This window comes from Pelodiscus sinensis, chromosome 25 (assembly GCF_049634645.1).
Source record: "Pelodiscus sinensis isolate JC-2024 chromosome 25, ASM4963464v1, whole genome shotgun sequence".
Classification (NCBI taxonomy): domain Eukaryota; kingdom Metazoa; phylum Chordata; order Testudines; family Trionychidae; genus Pelodiscus; species Pelodiscus sinensis.
Window position 1 is genome coordinate 12,446,328 of NC_134735.1, and position 20,650 is coordinate 12,466,977.

The 20,650-nt window shown below is 59.7% G+C and overlaps 1 protein-coding gene across 6 annotated transcripts in view; it reads right to left on the reverse strand.

Annotated features, from left to right (window-relative positions):
* Positions 1 to 20,095, reverse strand: part of AHDC1 (AT-hook DNA binding motif containing 1) — a 117,590-nt gene extending 97,495 nt beyond the window's left edge. Inside the window, exons 1-2 of one of the 6 annotated variants that reach the window (XM_075908816.1) lie at positions 20,005 to 20,095; positions 19,395 to 19,515 (exon numbers count right to left, since the gene is read on the reverse strand). In XM_075908816.1, coding sequence (XP_075764931.1) covers positions 19,395 to 19,491 — 97 coding nt within the window. In that variant the 5' untranslated portion in view covers positions 19,492 to 19,515; positions 20,005 to 20,095. The other 5 variants (XM_075908815.1, XM_075908820.1, XM_075908819.1 and 2 more) reach the window with 5 other exon arrangements.
* Between the last annotated feature and the right edge of the window lie 555 nt (positions 20,096 to 20,650).

Below are 20,650 nucleotides of genomic sequence, written 5' to 3' on the forward strand. Positions count from 1 at the left end.
GGCTGCTCATTAACAGCCCTCTGGGATGAGCAAGGTACCTAGGGCACCTGCACCTCCGACTCTAATGAGCTCCATTACGGTCCTGAAGCCCCGAGACACAAACGAGGGGGCACGAGGCCTTCTCCATGACGGATGCCAGAGTGCCAGGAGCCAATCATCGCCCATTTCACCAGCCTTGCAGGGAGCTCCGGCCAGCACCGGCAGGGGAGAGAAACGGGCGAGAGGAACCAGCCCGTCCCGGGGCTTGTGGGGGGCACTGGCTCTACGGGGGTCACTGCCCCGCGTGAGAGAAGCCACCAGGGAAAGGAGGCCCTGGTAGTTGACTCATCGTGGCAGTGGCGGGGAGGTGGGGAAGGCGAGGCGCGGCTGCCGAGAAACGCCCTAGCCTCACCACAAATGCAAGCACACGCCCCCGGAACGCTCCCTGCGCCTCGGCACTGAGCCAGCCAGACTGCTACCCACAGCACCCAGTGGCCCCTGCCTGCCACCAGCTGGCTCCGGGTGTGAGAGCCATGGGGATGAAGTGCTGCTCAGCCTCCCACACGTGGGGGGGCGGGGCGTGGGACTGACCCCACAGGGGAGCAGGGAGCTAGATGAGATGGGGGGCGGGGGACCGCAGTCGCTGCACTCCTGGGCTCAGGGCTAAGAGGGATGGGTGAGCTGCTGCAGCCTGCCACCCTGCCAGTCCCCGTGGGGAGGGGTGGGCTCCCCCAAAGCGGCTCCAGCGAGCTCAGCAGTCTCACTTCTGCTCGCCTCTCCCAGCCCGGCCTGCTATGCCTGCGGCGGAGGAGCGGGGGCTGCAGGCAGCCACCCATCTCTGGAAAACACACACATGCTCAAGGCCACAAGGAACCTCTGGACTTGCCGGAGCCCACGCTGGAGGGGAGCTCCCCGGTGGAAGGACGAGGGGAGGGGGCAACTGGCCCCAGACCACCATGGCTCACCCCCAGCCGCAGGGAAGGAAAGGCAGGAATCACCGATTAGCCAGTCCAGGCCTTGTGTGGCTGTCAGGGTAAAGGGGCCCGGAGCAGCCAAGTCAGGCTCCGATCTCAGTCATCACTGAATTCAGATGCTGACTCCAGCCCCTAGCGCTTGGGGCTAGACCTGTGTCACACGGGGGGGCCAGATCCTGCAGCACAGCCATGGCCCCAATTGTTTTAATTCAGGCCCACAGCGGGCATCTGGGAAGTTGCGTCTCTGTGCCACTGAGTCCCTTTGCAACCCGGCCACGTCCTTTAAATGCTCATCTGTCAAGTGGGGACCCTGGGCTACGTGCCCGGGGGAGGGGAGAAACTGGGAGGCTCAGCTCTTTAGGGTCCATGAAGCGCTTGGCCATCCAGAGAGGGACTAGAGCGTTCCTATCCAAGCCAGTTGCTGTGCAGCAGCTCGAAGGGTTTCCCCCTCCAGCCTGCCACCTGCAGCCCGCTCCCTTCCGAGCGCTGCACATCCGCACGCTGCCCACGAACCCGCCTTCCCCCGATCAAACGAGACCGACGGTCCCCACAGGCAGCCTGGGAGCTGAAAAAACAAAACCCCCACCCTCCACAGTGCAACTTCCTGGTTCCCTGCACAATCCTCACCCGCAGGGCTAGGAGCCTGGCGCTTTCTGCTCCTTCCCAAGGGACGAGCCGGGGTCCTGGCTGCGCAGGGCTCTCCAGCAGCTCTCCCCACCCGTGCTGCCCCGGAGGGAGCTGGAGGGGACAGAGGCCTCCTCGCCCCCTGTTCACACACCATCTCCCCCTCACAGGCGGCTCCCCTCCACACAGAGCAAGGGGCCTCTTGTCCTGTCCGGGGAACCTCTTGTCCACAGGGCTAGCGCCTTTTGAGTCAGCACACAGCAAGCAGGCACGCTAGAGTAACGGAGCAGAACGAGGCTTCTGGAGGGTTCTCACCTCCCTTTTAGAGGAGAAACTGAGTCACAGGGAAGGGAAGCGACACACCCCGAGTGACCCGGACAGGCAAGAGCAGCTGCAGAGAACCCAAGAGTCCGGGCGCCTAGTCCCTTGCTGTAAACTCTCCCGTCGGAGCTGGGAACTGCAGCCAGGGAACCCCGGCTCCTACTCCTGCCCTTCGACCACTCCCCTGCCCAGAGCCTGGGAAAGCACCCCAGAATCCTGACTCCCTGCGCCGCCTGCTCTAACCATTGGCCCACATTCCCAGGCAGAGCTTGGGAGGGACCCCAGCCTCTTGCTCTGGCCCGTAAACCTCGCTCCTCCTCATGCACCTTTCCAACCGCAGCTTGACTCTAAATTTAAAAAGAAGAGGAAAAATATGTCCAGGAGCCCCACTTTTCTAGCAAGTGGCTAGCTCCGCACTGGGTACCCGGCTTTCCTGCTGGCAACAGGAGGGAGGGGAGATGGGCGTAGAGAGGACAAGCAGAGCCAAGGACATTAGACAGGTCTGGGACCCTCCTACCCTGATCCCTAGAGCCCTGCGCAGATACACAATTTGTACCCGGTGTCTGCATCCACAGCCACACCACGGAGCCAGATAGCAGCGGGGTCCAGCCCCCTCCCAGCGAGCCAAACAAAGGCTGGTGCCACCCACCACCCGCTCTCCCCCCCCCAGTGGCTCTCTGCCATCCCCAGCTGAGCACCCCTAACCTCCGACCCTGACCCATGCCGGGCTCTCGCTGCCTCGTTAATGTTTACTCGGGCTAGTTTAGCAACGGCAGGTTGCTATGGTAACCTTTCAAGCCATGCTCTGCCATTGGGGGACTAAGCCACCAGGCACGGGCACGACGGCCCCTGTGGCGTCTGGGTGTCACCCTGGAGAGTCCCCGGGGTGCGCCCCGAACAGTCTGATCGGCGGCCTCCTTGTGTCTCACTCGCATGCACCTTCGCACGCCCCGTTTCCACAGAGCGAGAAGTGGGGTCTAACGGGGAGAGCCCGGGGTGGGCGCCCAGAGCCCTGGGTTCCGTTCCCAGCTCTGGCAGAGATCCTGTTCCTGGGTCTGGTTGTCAGGTCCGCAAATGGGAGTTAGTGCCCTGGGCTCCTATCTCTGCCCTTGCGCCTCTTGGGCCAAGTCCCTGTCCCTTGGTGCCACGGCACAGAACGAGTCCCCCCCTCCTTGCCCCAGGGTGGCCGTGAGGCTAGCTAAGGCACCCAGTGGGCTTGGGATGAAAGCCACTATGGACACCAACTCCAAAACACAAGGGAGCAGCTCCGCTGAGGCCTAGCTCATCCCAACGCTCCCCCGGCCGCCAGTCCAGACCTACCCAGCAGGGCCCCTGCTGCCGGTCCCGGGCGGCTGAGCAGAAGGCAGGTGGATGCGCCCGCCCGCCGAAGCCCTGGTACCTTCAGCGACCACAAGGTTAAAGTTGCACAGTCTCCCGCTCGCTCGCTGTGTGCTGAAGGCTCCTTCGATCCGCCTGTCTGCAAAGCTCTCTGCCAGCACGCCTCTGTGCTGCATTATTTATAAAACACAAGAGCAGAGGGCTAGGCAACAGCTGCAGAGCACTCGGCAGCGCCGCGACCCCGCCGGGCACGGCCCCAATTCCGGGGGGCTGCACACGGGGGCGGGAGGCTGGGGAATTTTCCCATTGGTCTGCAGAAATCTTGCCCCGTCTCCCCCTCCCCCAGCCTCTCCTGGAAGGGCAAGCCTGGGCGGGAGGGGGGGGGGGGGGCTTCCTCAAGCAGGGCTCCACCTCCAGGGCCGGGGAAGGAACGTGGGGCACCTCTCTCCCTCCAAGCCCTTCCACAGCCCCGGTGCTTCCGCGAGCCACACGATCCGGGTCCTGCCGTTCCCTGAGCTCATCGTTAATCGGTGGCTTTTCCCGGTCATGTGAGGCAGGTCACCAAGGTCCAACATATGTGGCGGTGGCCAATACGCCCCCTTCCCCACCACCTCCCCCACACGCTGCGGAGGAAAGGGCCTTCCCTTCGAAGGGCAGACGCCCCTCAGAGCAGATAGCATGCAGGGAAGGGTGGCGCGGCTTCCCTTCAGGGGCACAGTCGGGGGGACTTTAGAGAGCGCCTTCTTTGGTGGACACCCACGCACGCTTGGTCACACCCGTGCACAGCCCAGCAAACTCTGCCAGTGCCCGGATAGGCCCCCGCAAGCCCCCGCCTGCTGCTTGCTGGAGCAATGGGGGTCCGTTTGCTATTGCAGACAGGTCTTCCTGAAGCCTTGGCAGAATCCACCCACCTCCCCCCCACAGCCCCACCTCCGGCCCGGGGAAAGCCGGGTTAGAGCTTTCATTTTTTTATTATTAATTTCTACATCCACCTCGAGAGCTGCCTTTATTTCCCGGCACCCCCCCACCCGTGTCCCCTCTTGTTCTCCTGAAGATCTGCACTGGCTGAAGCTGTACCGGGCTGCGGCTAGGATTAATTCTGCATGACTGCCCGTCTCCACAGGGGTGTCTAAGACCCTCAGGCCTGCAGCAAGCTTTCAAATTCCTCCAGCCCAACTTAATTCCCTCTTCCTGCAGTGCTGGCGCATCTGCTGCAGTTGGACGCGGAGAGACTGGAGCACCCAGGAACGCAGACAAGCCTGGGGATGGGGAGGGAGAAGGGGACGGGCCTGAACTCACTGGTACTAAGCTTGCAGCCCCCACATCCCCGGGACGGCAAAAAGGGTCAGAGCAGCCCCTCACCCATCTGCCTCCCCTCCCTAGGACTTAGCAGGCTGCTGAGTCTGTGACATTCTCCCTATGGCCTTTCCCAGAGACGAAGGCTGGATCTGGCGGAGTCAGGCACAAGGCTAAGAGTTTAGCAACCTACACTCAAGGTCTTCTCTGCCCCAGTCTCTCTGTGAGAGCGGGGACAAGTCACCCTCCCTGCCCCCCGCCTTGGCTCCCCGCCTGTCAGAGGGGGACAGTACACGCCGTGCAGCGGGGCTGGTGGTCTACAGCACCACACCAGTGGGAGGGAGCTGCCGTATTCCTCAGCCGGAGCGCTCGCGTGTACAGAGAGCAACATAGCACTGCGCACACAAAGGCAGAATCATTGCCCAAAAGAGAGCAGAAACCTCAAGGCACGGTCCCCAAAAGCAGGAGACTGGCTTTAAAATAATGAGATCTTTAAAATGCTGAGCCTTTTATTTGTTCTCTGATATTTAACTCTGTAGGGACAGTGTTTTCCAGCCTCTCCAACACCCTGGAGGAATGTAGGGGGAGAAGGTGTCTGTTGAAACAGACTCTTTTTTTCAAAATGAAAACCTAGAGAACCCTGTGATCACGTGACTCCAAGAGCTGGGGCTTTAAAGAAAATAGGAAATGTCACGGGCGTTGGGTATTGCTGAGGAAACCCTCGAGAAAGCCCTGAGCCGATAAGCTGTACAAATGCATGTGCACTGGCAGGGCCACTTAGGAGAACCGTAACCCGACCGTCCGCGTGGCGCTGGATTTTCAGGAACATCGGCCAACCTGACAGAGTGGAACAGGGCAGGAATGGCTAAAGCAGGCAGCCCCCAGGACAGGACAAAAATCTCAGAAATGGACCCATTGCATTTGACTCGGGCTTCCTTGTTCTGCAAGGCGGGGGACTGCTAGGATTTTCGCTCAGCTCCCTTGTCAAAGAATACACCCAAGATTTCTGAAAGTGACTAGTGAGCCCGGGCATCACCTTTCGGAGGCCTGATTTTCAGAAAGCGCCGCACAACCTTCCTGCTGAGAACCAGGCACCTGTCAAGTGGCCCAGGTTGGGCCCCCTCATATCACGAGCCACTTTCGAAACTCTTGCCTTACAGTTTTGAACCGTCTTTCCCCAGCCGGCTGTTTAATACACAACGACAAAATGACCGGCCAGATTCAGCTCTTGGTGTAAATCCAGAGGAACTGCTCTGAAGACAATCGATTTACTCTGGTGTGAACAAGAGCAGAACTCGATCCCCCAGAAGCAGCCTGCCCACGACTCTGCAGCAGTGTCACAAACACACCCCTAGCCCAAAGGCGCAGAATGGGTCTCCTGGAACTCTTAATCCTGCTGTCCAGACACCCCCTATGCAGCTCTCCCTCCGCATCTTGCAGCAAGGTGCTGGGCAGCCGCGCAGCAGCTCTTAAAGGACTAGGAGCTAACAGAGCCCCCCGGCCGAGCCTTCCACTAGCCCACCCCTCAGACAGGGCATCCGCATTAGCTTTCCTTTTAAAGTAAATCTGGGTCCTACTGTGCCAAGCGCTGGCTGTTTGCAGCTGCGGGAGCCGGGGGCGCCGGGCAACCTTGCACGATCAGGCTGCGAGAAACCTCAACAGACACGAAATATGCGAAACCAGGCAACAGCATATGACCTGCTGCCCTGGGAACAGGCCATGCTCTCCCCAAGCCACCGCCCCTCCCGCTGCTCTTCGTTGGCTTTAACTCCAAGCCACTTCACGTCTCTGCCTGTTACAATCATGCACCTTTCGTGCAGCTTAAATTGGAAACCCAACGGACTGAGGGTCTTGTCTTTGCCTGGGATGCACCTTTGTGAACCTGTGGTAAGCCCTAGTAGTGAGGGGCTACTAGCAGGCTGGATGGGGTAGTGGTTAGCGCACTAGTCTAGGCTTTGGGAGACCTGGATTTAAACCCCTGTTCTACACCTACTTCCCCGGCCACCTTGGGCAAGTCACCCAGTCTCACCCCCTAAACTCCTGGTGGCAGGCACCATCACTTACCAGCTCTTCGTACAGCACCTAGCGCCCCAGGTCACAACCTGCCTGGCCTTGAGGTGCAACCGCAACGTAAGACTCTAATAAGCAACATCCTGACCGGATGGCTGCCTTGAGCGTGTCAGTGGTGGCACTGCTTAGAGCTGATTAGAACCAGGGTTTGTCTGAAACAGCACGCAGCTGTGCGTCTCTCTCTTTCTCTCGCACAATCCCCCCACCCCGCTGGCATTCCCACAATGCACTGGAGCAAACGAAGGAAGAGAACGTTGCCTTGCACTTTGAAGGCTCAGAATCACAGGCGCGGAGACATTTCGCCGTGGGGCAAAGCTAACCTGCAGGGGAGGAAACGAATTGCCCCCTTGCTGCCCCCTCCTGAGAGCTAGAGCCTGCTTTCTGGCAAAGCCACCCTTCCCGGTGCAAGAAGAAACCCCCAGGATGGGGCAGGAGAGGCCCTTCCCCCTCCCACTTGCCCCACTTGCCCAGGAGAGGAAAGGAAGGGTTGGAAATCAGCCCAGCCCAGCCGCTCGCAGAGCTGCGGCTACATGCATTTAAATCACTTATATCTTTACTTTCTCCTGCGCTGGCTGTGAGATGGGCTTTTTTTGCATTCGTAATTAGGGGGTGGAACAGATGGCGAAGGGTTCGTTTAAAGTAATGCATCCATTAAAATAACCTTCGCTGTCGGGGACTGCGCTCCAGCAGGGGCTTGCTTCACCAGAGGCGGATGGGGAGGGGAAGCCTTGTTCTGCTGGAAGGAGTCGGACTTCGGGAAGCTAGCCCAGGGTCGGGGAATTGCCTCCGAGGTCCCTCGCCGAGTGGCACCCTGCCACCAGATTCAGAGCTGTGACTCCACAGAGGACAGCCACCCAGCACCCCTCCCATCCGGGCTGCATCTGGCTGCCTAGATGTGCCCACCTAGATACTGGAGCCATGGCGCTGACCAACACGTGGCATGGTCAGGTGGCCTGCATACAGGACGAGGGGCCTAGTAATCTTGGCTTCCAATCTTGGCTCTGACACACACCCTTCTAGCACGGCTTTGGTCAAGCCACTTCTCCCACTGTGGGCCTCAGTTGCCCCACCCCTAAAATGGGCATAATGGCATGGACCCGTCTCGCCAGGCAGCTGTTAAGAAGCTTGTGCAAAGTGCAGCGAGCTGCCCAGGTGATTGGCACTAGTTAAGTGCAGGGGAATTAGCCACTGCCTGCTGTGGACTCCAGAATTAAGCACAATCTGAGAGCATGGTTCCCTTCACACCTCCAGATCCACCAGAAGGACTGGTTTCTAAGTCTGCGCCAAGAGATTCGTGGCATTTGGCGGAGGGGCAGGGATAACGGCGATCCGGTTCTGCTCTTGGCCCCACTGGTGGGAATGCAGATTTGCTGATTCCCACACCCACCCGAGGGCAGAGGAGCAGTATCTGGCCCAGCATGTCTGCCTGTAAGGCGCCCACCCTCCGGTTGCTGCATCTCAGCTTCCTCTCGGAGAGGTCCCCAGGGAAGGCTCGCAGCAGGACAGGCACCGCGAACCCCCCAGAGCAGGGGTGAGAACACCCGCCAGCACTGCCCGCCCCGGGAGAAGGCCGGGAGGATGGGGAGGGAAGGGAGAGTGCAGGCGCAGGGCCCATCAGGGAACTAGAACTCCCCAGCGCAGCAGCCTGCAGCCCCTCCCTGTTCTCCCCAGTGCTCCCAGCACCAGCCCCCAGCCCAGGCTCTGGCTCTCCCCATGCAAAGCCACGGAACCATCATTAGCCATTCCAGGCCAGCGGCAGCAGCAGCCGCCTCTCCTGTTTCAGCCCTGGCTCCCAGGAGAACTAGGGGAGGCTTTGTTCAGGAATCAGAGAGCGGGCCAGAGAGAAAGCCGGCCCCTGCCAGCTCTTGTGTTTCACTCCCATGGAATGCTGGGGAGGGGAGGGGAGTCAGGAGCCCCTGCAGGGTTTGGGGCTGGGCTGGAGGGTGCCTCTCTGCCCGGGGGAGGGGGAGGGCATGGGAGCCAAGCGGGATCTGAAAGCAGATGTCCAGTGGGGAGCTGCGCCGGGGGGCTGTGTGTGTATTCGATTTCGGGGGGTGCGGCACATGTATGCGATGTGGGGACAGCGCCTCTTGGCTTGGGGGAGCAAAAATGTGCCGGGGGCAGGCTGGTGTCAGCGAGGGATGTAAATTCCCATTAACAACGTTAACTGCTTCAGCGATTTCATTTCAACCCTTTCACTGGTTAACAGGGCTAGTGCAGAGCCGCTGGGGTCCGATGGCGGGAGCTGCTTCAGGCAGGGGCCTTTGCTGCCAGGGCCCTGCTGTCCAGCATGCCACGGGCAGGGGGCTGCTCTGGCCCCTCCCTGCCATGCCACACTGCGCTGCGGGCGGGCCGCCGGGAGGCTTCTCTGACCCTGGTCAGTGGGTTGGTGGGGGGCGGTCTGCCCCGGGCCCGGCTAGCCCTTCTGCACCGGGCCATGGGCAGGGGCTGTCTCCCACCACTAGCCCTGCTGGCTGGGCCCACCATAGGTGGGGTCTGCTCCAGACCCCCAGCCCTCCAGCTAACTGACTACCCCAGTGAGCGTGTCAGTAGGGTAATGCTTACCAGGTCACTGGTTAACCTTTTACGTTCCTAGTGCCAGCGACAGGATACTAGTGAGCTCCGGGTGCCAGCTCATAGGCATTTACTGGGGCTCCTCGTGCATGAGCTTTTGCACCAGGGCTGCAGACAGAACCCTCTGGGCCTAAGAGACACCCGCTGATTTCCTGGGTTCTCCGCAGGTAGCCGAGATCCCCCTGAAGCAAGAGGCCTGCTGCCTTCCCGAGAGGTGCGGGTTGGTGTGTTTCACTGTGCCCTGCCTGGAAGACAGCAAAGAGCTCCTGACCGTGGGGAGGGCAAGGGGGCAGAAAAGTGACTGGCTGGCTGCCGGGGGCAAGGAGGGACACAGGCAAAGTTCCAGCCTGCCTGTCCATGTTCAAATATTTAGCGTGTGCTCGCTAGGTGCTACTGCTGCCTTCGGCCATCCCAGGGTTTGAAGCCGCAGAGAGGAGCAGAGGTGGGAAGCGGGAGGCGGGGAGGGGGGAGAGGTTGGAGGGGCAGGAGCCTCCACCTGGGTTCCTTTTGCTTGTGGTCAAGGAGGGGGGAGGGGGAGGGCAGAGCCAGGAAAGCTGGAGGCGGCAGCCAGAGGATTCCAGCTCCTGGGGCTTTGGCTCAGGAATTCCCCTTTGATCAGCCAGGCAACAGCTCCACGCTCACCAGGCAAGGCAACCAACCCAGCACTGCACCCCACCCCCTCCTCCATCCTTCCCAGTCCCCCAGGCCAGGGGCGTGAGAGCAACTTGGGGTCCGGGGGCCTGGTCCCATCTGGACCCTGCACATCCAACCAGCAGATCCCCTTCTGCCTCGCGCCTTGCCCTGTCCCCGTACGCTGTGCTCCACCCCCATGGCGCAGCACCGCAGAGAGGCTGGCCAGCAGGCAGCTAGGGCAAGGCGACAGCCAACATGAGCAGCTGGACTGGGCCTTCGCTAACACATGGGGGGCAGCCACCCCCCACTCCATCACACAGGGCTCGGCCCCTCCATTTCATCCCACGCCCACGCCAGCACCAGCCACAGGGTACCCAGCGGCACGCCCGGGAGCCCTGCAGACACGTGCCCATCACCGGAGGGCCTCGTACCGGCTCAGCCTAGACCGTTGGCACCCGCCTTCGGCCACGAGTCAGTCACCCGCCCTCCCCAAGCGGGTTCGCTGCAACCCCCAGCTGAGCGGGCACAGGTGGGCGGACGTGGGCGCTTCCTTGTTGCCAACCCGTGACTCCCTTCCCCGCCAGCAAAGGGGCATGGCAGGCCCATCCCAGCCATGCTGCTTCTTTTGTCTGCACTCTCCAGGGACTCCCCCAGAGAGGGGACCCCTCCCCTTCCTCTCCTCTTGGCCGGGAGCTTCCATCTCCATTCTCCCCCTTCCCTGGCATCTCCGGGAGATGAGCCCAACCCGGGCCAGCGCTATATTACAGTGTGCACCCAACTCCCCACCACCAGCTGCAGAACCGGGAGCCTCCCCTGTCATGGGGAATTCCCTGGGGCCTCCCTCTTTCTGCAGCAAGCCCAACATGCTTGGGAACCCCAGCAATTAGAACTGGTGCAAGGAAGGATGGCCCAGTAAGCTAGGCTGCGAGCTGGACCGTAGGAGGCCTGCGTTAATTCCCTGCTCGGACACAGCCACTTTTCAGGCCTCGGTTCCCCCTCTGCACAACAGGGTACTGGCCAATATTCCCTCTTATCATTTCCATTCATGTGCAGGATGCATTTTGTTATGTGCACCAAGGCACATGTGCACCACCAACAGAAACACAAAACTTAGCTCTGGGCGCTCTGCTAATCAGGCAGCATTTGAGTTTCTCCTGAGCAGCTGCACAAGCTCACGGGGAACACTGGGGACAGGGCGGCTCAGCCCCCAGGGTGCGTGAGGATAAATACACCGAAGATTGGCAGCACTTAGGGATTATACTGAATGGGGCCCTAAAAGTGCCCTGCTCCCCATCCCTGGCCAAAGCAGGCTCAGAGTCCGCCATACTCGGACTGTTCTAGTGCTGTGCCCGTTGTAAGGGGTCGGAGCCAGAAGGCTCCCACTCCTGCCGAGACCTGACCCCACACTCCCCGAGCTCTGCCGGCCAAAGCTCCCTTCCCTGACATTCAATCAAAGCTTTCCCTCCGCCTCCCTTCCTCTCCCCGTGCCACGCAGCCTCAGCATACGCCTCATCCCCTTCGCTCCATCCCTTAGCCAAGCTCTACTTATTGACCCACCTATCAGCTGACCTCTCCGGCCTGGCTCAGTTTTGCTGCTTTTCTCTCGACCCGCCCCAAACGTGCCAGGTTCTCCCTGGGTTACGAGATGCCCGGAGCTGAACACGTCATCCCCGGGGCGCTGGTGCTGGGACAATCCGACTGCCTATTGATTTACCACCACTTATAAAACGCAGCCAAGATGCCAGGAGCTGCAGGAAGAGTTACAGAGGCGCCAAGGGGCTGGTGGATTGGTAGGCAAGAGAAGGGTTCCCCAGGGGAAATCCGTCCAACTCTCCCCCAGATCCTAGCCAATCTCCCTGCTGGTCCTTCCAACAGGCCCTGACGGTCAGTACAGCCCAGTCCTCACCACACAAAGCAGGGAGAGAGGAGAGGAGGGTGGACATGAGCTCCGCTGTACCAGGCCCAATGCTGCCCCAGCTTGTTTGTTTCCACCTGGCATTGCAAGCATGCAAAGCCCTCCCTGCTCAACCTGCTGCGCTGTGGCCACATTTAGGTACGTCCTGGCCATTACGCCTGCCCAGATTTCTCCCCCGTCATCCAAGATCTGGTTCCGCTCGTTTTCCCCCAAGTTGCTACCAGCCACACAGGCAAACAAGGAACAAACCAGTGAGATAACTTACCCTAAACGTGCCTCCCCTCTTGCAATTTTGGATGAAAATTTTATTTTGGCAACAAAGTTCCATCCAAATTGAACATCCTTCCCCAGATCCAAATCTTTGTTCATTATTTTCTGGTCTCTCGAGAACCTTTGGGGTTATTTCCCCGTCCATCTTTGCATTCCCATTTCGTATCTTCTGGACCATCAGGACTAGTTCTAAAGCAGCCCCAACAAGGGACCAGGCACTGACATTTATCATCCCCACCTGACCACAATCAGACTCTGCAAATCCACAGGTAACCACTTTATATCCACGGGTACCCACATGCGTAGGTGTGGATGTAGATATCCGCTTTATATCCACGGGTACCCGCGTGCCCAGGTGTGGATGCAGATATCCGCCTTATATCCACGGGTACCCGCGTGCCCAGGTGTGGATGCAGATATCCGCCTTATATCTACGGGTACCCGCGTGCCCAGGTGTGGATGCAGATATCCGCCTTATATCCACGGGTACCCGCGTGCCCAGGTGTGGATGCAGATATCCGCCTTATATCCACGGGTACCCGCGTGCCCAGGTGTGGATGCAGATATCCGCCTTATATCCACGGGTACCCGCGTGCCCAGGTGTGGATGCAGATATCCGCCTTATATCCACGGGTACCCGCGTGCCCAGGTGTGGATGCAGATATCCGCCTTATATCCACGGGTACCCGCGTGCCCAGGTGTGGATGCATATATCCACCTTATATCCACGGGTACCCGCGTGCCCAGGTGTGGATGCAGATATCCACCTTATATCCACGGGTACCCGCGTGCCCAGGTGTGGATGCAGATATCCATGGCTCATTTTTGCCAATACAAATTTTGTATCTGTGCAGGGCTCTAACCACAAGCCTTCAGCCACTTTCCAGTCCCCACCAATGCTCAATCCAAGCCAAGATGATTTAACTCTACACATGAGATTTGGCAAGACCCTAACAAAGACTTGACTAAAATCCAGGTACATTACAGCTCATCCACCGTGCTCCCTGAGGCGCGCCCCTTGTCCCATTCCATCCCGAGCAAAACCATCACATTTTAGTCTTGGTACATTCCTGGGGGCCAGCTGGTGTCAATCGACGATTTCCAGAGGAGCCACCTGGATTTATGGCATGAGGAGATTTGATCTTTATTGCTCCCAGGTTCTATTAACCTCTTGCTATTTAGGCCCTGAGTTTTCACAGACTGACATACAGGCTTCGCTTGGGCAGAACCACGGACATTAAGTGCATGCACAAGTCTTTGGAGGATTGGGACCTGAAGCTCGCCCCTCTCTTTGCCACGGGAGGGCAGAAGTTCCCAGTCAGCGAATGCCGGGGATGCGGCAGCGTGCGTTTAGAAGGCCAGGACCACATTTAATTTTCCCCGGTCTCCCCTTCTCTTGCCATTTGAGGTTGCATCAGCGTTCCCCGCGGCGGCGTGTGGAGTGGTGGCTTGGCCTCCCTGCTCATGGCTGCTAGACATCACTGGGTCTTGCCCACCTCTCTGCTCCCAGGTGTGTGCCGGGCGGAGTCTCGCTCCGTCCCTAACAAGGGAGTGTTTTGTCCTGCCTTTGCACACTTGTGCCCTCCCCATCCTGGGCTTGGCTCCCCTCCCCATCATCTCCTCCCAGCTGTGGCTCCCCAGCAGCCCCTCCGTCTCCAAGTACGTGCCTCAGTGGGCCCATCCCGCATCGCTCCATTGCAGCCTCTTCTGCGCCCAACCCAGACTTGTCACATGTATGAAAATCTGCGTCTCCCATGCACATGACCAAATCCCCTGCTTGCTGACTAGCATGCTCTGCTGCATCGCTTCCACCCCCTCCCTACAGTGGGGCTGGTCCCCCTCTCCTCTCCTTGGCAGGGCCAGCAGCTGCTGCCCCTTCTCACTAACATCTCTGCACCGTGCACCCAGCCTCCAGGTCACATACCACCACCTCACGGTGCTGCCCCTCTGGGTTAGCCCTGGACTCAGAACAGCTGCCCCCTAGCAGCCTCCCCTGGCCTGGGTACCAGGCTGCCGTCTCCCCCACTCCGTTACTTTGCAGCTCAGAGACGCGCTCACCTTTGTCCCACTCATCAGAGCAAAGCCCTTAAGCCTCGGGTCTCGCCTCACCCCTCTCCCCCCAACATGAGCCGCTGACCAGCCGGGCTGGAGACCACAGGCTGAAATCAGCCACTCGATCCCACTCCCAGAGCCGAGACCAGAATGTTTTGGGGGAAGGCGTGGGTCTCCCCGGCTGCTAGGCCTCCACCCCTCCCTTAGACCAAGGCAATTCTTCTCCCTGGCAGCTTGCCCCCGGATGGAGGGGGACACGCAGCCTTCCCATACACCACGTGTCTGTCTCCGGCTGGGCCCTGCCGGCGCGCATGCATCCTGCAAGCTCGAACAGATGCTCCCCTGGGGCAGCCCTCCTGCCCAGGCAAGTAACTAGCCCCAACGGGCAACCCATTGTTTGGAAGCCTGCTCCACCCAACGTCCCCCTGCACCCTGCTTCCCCTGGGCCAGGGGGCTCGGTTAGTTAATTGGACCCTCTGAGTGGTCTCCCCAGGCCCCGAGGGTGCTGAGGGCCTAGCAGTCTTCCCAGGCCAGGAAAACATCCGCCTGAAATGCAAGTCTCGGTGCTCGGCAAGGTGGAGAGGCTGTTTCGCCACTGACACCCCGCCCCGCCCGGCGGCACTTCCGCTCCTGTTGGAGGGCGATTTGGGCTGTCACCCCTCACACCCTGCAATGGAAACGGCGACTGGTGCCAGCCCCTCCGCGGGAACCGTCGCCCCAGCAGTCAAGCCGCAGACAGGAACCGGCACTCAGCCCCCCTCGCTACCAGGTCTCTTCGTGCTTTGCTGAGGCCTAGCCCAGCGGGGCAAGCCCCCAGCCCAAATGGATGAGCCCCGCCAGGCTGGAAACCGGACGCTTTCCTCACACGCAGTGCCCCTTGTCCCCCACACACCGTCTCACGCTGCAAGCACAGGCAACCCCCTGACAGCACAAGAACCGGGTCAGCCCAAAGGTCCAGCCAGCCAGCATCCTGCCTTCCGGCAGCGGCCAATGCCAGGTGCCCCAGAGGGAACGAACAGAACAAGGAATCATCAAGCGAAACCTCCCCGGTGGCCCGTTCCTAGCTTCTGACAAGCAGAGGCTAAGGGACACCATCCCCGCCCAGCCAGCAACTCTGGGCCCTCAACAGCCCAGGAAACTACCGGCTGTTTCTCTTTTCAACCCCACATAATCCCAAGTGGGTTTCTGATCCCTTCCATCCCAGGCACCCCACTAAAAACTCACAGCAGGCACCTCGGGGAGTACCTGGGGTTCCCTGTGGGTTAGCTAAAGAAAATTATGGCTTGCTCTGGAAACAAAATATTTATCCGCAGGCCTAAGCAAAGGTGAAAGGGTGGGCAATACAATGCACCAGTGTGTGCACACAAGGGACCAAAGAGAGCTGGCAACAGTTAGTGCAATGCACGAGCATGAGCATGCAGGAAGGCACCGCACTAGTGCTGCACTCCAAGACAAGCATGCAAGGCAGCAAAGGTGTCCTGCTGGTCCATACAATGCACCAGTGCATGCAAGGAGGCATTATGGCTGGCCCTGCGATGCACGGGGGGGACACCAGTTATTTCACTGTGAGTAATACACTCCAGTGCACTAAGCTCAGGAGCCACAGGGTCCAGTGCAAAGGGTTCACGCGCACACGCCAGCCCAGAAACGTGTCACGGTGGGCAGGGCATCGCCACAGGAGTGCACAGACGCCCCCGTGAGCAAAACAGTCACCTATTTATGGAAGAGAGCCAAGGTGTCCTGGGCAGCTGCGCAAGGCAACAGAACAGGTATGCAACAGAGAGGTGGCGTCACAGCAGGCACTGCCGTGCACACTTGTGCAACAGGCAGTGGAGAAGCGGGGCAACACATTGCGGCAGCAAGTACACGTGTGGAAAGGGATGTGTCCAGGCCGCAGGGCAACACACTTTTCATTCTCCTCCGCAGGGAAGAGAACACACAAGGTCCAAAGCAAAGGCTTTCCCGGTCAGCCCCAAGCCCACGGAAAGGCGCGGATCTTGCGTGCCCATCGTGTGTCCCCCTGCCACGAAGTGGAGGGGAAAGGCAGAGCCAACAGCTGACGATATATTCCCACTCCCCACAAACATCCGGGTTACCAGCGGGGTTGGAAACGTAACAGCCTCTCCTGCAGGCTTTCATCCCCCACGGCTGTACAACACATGGCTACGTTTCACCGGACCGTTCCATGGACCTGGCCAAAGCCACGGTCTGCTCCCCACACGCTGCACAATGGCCTCCTGCATTGCCAGCCGCTCCTCGCTCACACCAGGTGTAGCGTCAGGAATAACTCCAAAGCAACGGTGGCGCCGGGGAGAAGACGAGACCCCACTCTGCCTTCCAAGCAGCGCCCCCACGGATCGAGTGAGTCCAGGATGGATACCTTGATCCCAAGCGCTCAGACAGAGGGGCACGACTTGGGATTTTGGGTACCTGACCAAATCCACCTTATAAAGGGGCCGGGGCAGAGTCTCCGCACTTCCTGAAAGACCAGGCCTTTAAGGGGTCTCAAGTTGGGCACCCAAATATCACTAATCACTTCTGGAAAGCTCAGCCCAGCAGGTACCAGCCTGTGCACCACAGGCAAGGGGACAGAGCTCCAATGCAAAGGACTCCCGGCACATCCAGTCAGACAGAGCCACAGACTGGCACCCAGAGCTGCTTCTCCATGGGGTGCTAGGCTCCATTTCCAGGCAAAAATCCCCCAACCAGCCCCATTACAAGCCCAGAGGGTAGGAAAGGGCCCTCCCCACCATGGCCCTGTTTACTGAGAGCTGGTTTCCAGCACTCAGGAGAATAGCAGGAGCATTTCAAGGCCCTGTTTCCACTTGGCTGACACACGCTATTTATAGAAGCCTACAATTCTCCCAGAGCTTTCCTCGGGATCTCAGCAGAAATAGACTGCCCCGGGTCTCTGCTGCCTCTTCTAAGGAGGCCAGGGCAGGCACTCTGTCCAGTCAGCCCCTTCAGGCCTCCGATAACCTTCCGTCTCCTCTCCTTCACCAGCCTCCAGCTCCCAACGCTGGATCATGTTCTTGCCCACCCCCAGCCCCATCGTTCGGTGGATACTTCCCCTGCAAGGCAACGGAGCCAATCCTACGCTGAGCAATACCGGTGCCATTGAAAGCAACAGAACTGGACTATTCCTCATGTGTGTTAGTCGACAGGAGGAGGGGAACGGGGCCCTTCCGGGCAAAACCAGCATGAGTGAGGGCCAGTGGGCTAAAATAACCCCCCTCGTAACTGCACCAGAGACAGTGGACTGCAGCAGAGTTGCCCCAGGCATGATTTGGCCCGTTCGGGTTCACAGGCACACAGCTCGGCATTTGGCTCCCTGCCTTCCAGATGCCACAAACCAACAAGGCCATCACTGCAAGGGGACACCCAGTGAGTCATCACGCCCCGATTCAACAAAGCTCTGAAGCCACAGCCCTGAATTCCATAGGACTTCACCCTGCTCACGCGCTTTGCTGAATCAGGGCCAACGTCCTGAGGGCTCGCTTGGGCTCTTTGTCGCGCGGGTGTCAATCTGGAGTCACGCCACTGACTGCTGGGTTTGCACCAGTGAAACTGAGCTCAGAATATGGCTTTGAGCGCCACTCCAAAGCCACATGCCAAGTTCCCAACACACAGGCCACCTGGTCTTGCATGGGGAGAAACCAGAACCTGCCAAGTGTTCCGAGTCTCCGCAGCCTGGCTGTTCGGCCAGTTTGGTTTTCTGGATGTCTAAGAATCTCCGTGTTTTCCAACTAAGCACCCAGGGGGGTGGCTTTGGTCTCCCACTAGTGCCTCTCAATGGAGTTACTCCAGCAACCCAGCGCCAGGGTCTGAGAGAAGAATTCCAGTGCATTATTCGCAAGCAGGGAGTGCAGTTCCTTAGCACCAAGGGGATTTTAAAAATAAAAACTCCCAAAAAGAAAATACTCTTCCCAAAAAATGGCCCCCTAAGAACTAGATCTGCAGAATGTAAGGTAACAGCAGGGTTTCCAACGCATCCTCCGTTGCACAACATTCCCCCCTGGACAGACCAACCAAGTAAAGGCCCTTTGGACCATAAAGAAAACTCCCCCACATATACACCACACTAACCAAAAATCTGGCCTGCTGCTGCCTGCAGCCCCCACCTCTTGGGAGCTGGCAGGGGGGAGACACAGGCAGGAAGGGCTGGGTTGATGTAACACAGATCCAAGCGCACATGCGAGAAAAGACATATCACCACAAATTTTGTTGACATCCTTGATTATAACTGCTGCCTGCCTTCTAGTGGACAGAAGCCAGCCTGACAGCTGTCACTCAGCAATCCCACATGCAGGGGGAGGCAGGCAGAGGAACCCTGTGAAATCAGATCCCTCCAGAAGGAAATGCATAGATTCCAGGCTTATTTATTTATTTAAAGAAGTAGGCGACTTTGTTCCACAGGTAACGCTCGCTCAACCCCCCACCCCCCCCGCCCGGCACGGACACACACAACTCTGCTTGCCAGACAATGTCTCCCCACCCCAGTCTTTACCTCCCCTCCCACCCCCCACTGCCTTCATATCCCCTTGCCAAACATTTCTGCGGTTTTTGCTCCTTGAACTGCAATTAAAACTCCAGCAATTTGGGAACAACTCTCCCAGAGGATGCAACTTCGCCCTGCCAAAGGGTGGAGGGGGGGGGGGATGAGCGAGAGCCAGGAGGCGTCTGTCCCCAACACCCCTACGCTTTTGCCGAGAACCAAACCCACATGCTGAAATAATAAAGGACTGTTGGCTTGATCTTCCATTCCAACCCCCCCCAGCCACCCACCCTTCCTTTTCAAAGCAGCTCCCCACCCACCCACCCCCGCCACTTAGTAAACATATCCTCTTACTCTTGGGCTTCTCAAATGCACAGCCCCTGCCTGCATCGCCCCCATCTGCATGTGCAAGGCGAGATTAGTGTTTACACCTAAAGCGATTTTCGGTCGGGATTTTTTTTTTTGAAGGGGGGGGGGGAGGTAGAAAGCCAGACACGGAGCGATGGAGAGGTGGCGGATTCGCAGCATATTGCAAGGCAGTAACTGGAGAGGTGTGGGCTTCGGGGAGGGCGGACAGGAAATAAGAGAAATACAACCCAGTTGGCCTCAAGTGCTGCCAAGCCCGCTACACAGAGACAAAGGCTGTTTCATCTGGACTGCATGCTGCCCTTTAACCCCCCTCCCCACAGAGTTTGCTGCCCAAGCACTCTGCAGCAAGTTGCTCGATTAGCTCATTACAGAGGGGGGAGGGAGATCCACTGGGGGAAAATCCCCTGGCCCCCAGGAGCCGGGCGCGCGTGGGGGGGTCCCCGAGGGAGGGGGGGGGCAGGGCAAATGAAAGCCTGGTACTCACCAGCCGGCTGCTGGGCACCCAGCCCTTCCGGAGCTGCCCGTTTGGGGAGGTTTTTCTCTTCCACGGGGGCTGAGTCTTTGCTGCCAGCGAGATTCATGGAGCCCTCCGGACCACCGGCCACCTTCAACGACAGCATGTTCACCGCCTCTGCTCACATGCTCCTCGAGCAACTCTGCTGGACGCGACCCCCCCACCCCCCCCTCTGTGCTCCCGCCTCCCCGCCTTGGAAACACACAAAAGAAGAGCCAGCCGGAGAGGGGAAGGGGGGGCTCGGCGAGCCTGGCTGCACCGCGCTCCCCGGCTCGGCTCGGGCTCGCCACCCTCCGCCGCGGCGCTCGGGGCTGGGTGGGAAAAGGAAATGAAGACACAACCCAGAGCCCGGGCTTGTGCTGCCGCGGCTGCTTGCAACCCCCCCCCCCTTCCTCCTCCCCCTCCTCCTCCGCCCCCCCCTTTCTCTCTCCGCTCTCGCCTTCTGCTGCGCGCTGCCGGGCGGGCGCTGCTGCCGGGCTCGGCCGAGCCTGCTGGGCTGCGGGCGGGCGCGCTCCCTCTGCCTCTCCCTAGCTCTGGGGGCTGGTGCTGCGGCTGCCGCCTGCCTGCGAGCTCTGCTTACCTTCGCCTGTCAGCAGCCGGAACCCCAGGGAGCGCTCCGGCGGGGCATGCCGGGGATTGTAGTCCCGGCCAGCCCGGGCGGGGGGGCGGCGCAGGCAGGGGGAGGGGACCCCCCCCCGGTGTGGCTTGTGCAATGCACAAAGGGGCCGGGGATCGCGGGGCGCACCCCCCCCCCCAGGCGCTGTCGGGGGGGGGGCAGGCGGTGCTTGAATTCGTGCCCCCACTAAGGAGTGTCTCCCCCCCCCCCAACTTCTGCAAAGTTTGGGGCTGAACTTGCCCCCCCCCCCCGGCTCCCGGCCATCCGGACGCGTCCTGCTGGGAAGCGGCCGGCGGGCTGGTGCCGATGTCCCTGGCACGGGTCGCCGCTGCCCTCTGCCGGGCGGAATCGGCACTGCTCCGCGGTGTGTGTCCTAGGCTCTCTACTGCTCGTGGGGATTCTCCTTTCGCGGCAATGGGGCTGCTGGGGGAGGAGGGGTGACGACGCGTTGGGGTTCCCGCGCCTCCTGCACCCCCCGAAATGGCACGAACAGACTTCACCAGCCAGTAGAATAGAGGGAGTTTATTGCTTCTCCAGGACACAGCACAGCACAGATGTCATCTGGTTACAGGACAGGCCTAGGATGCCTCAGCCCCCCTTCATATGGGTC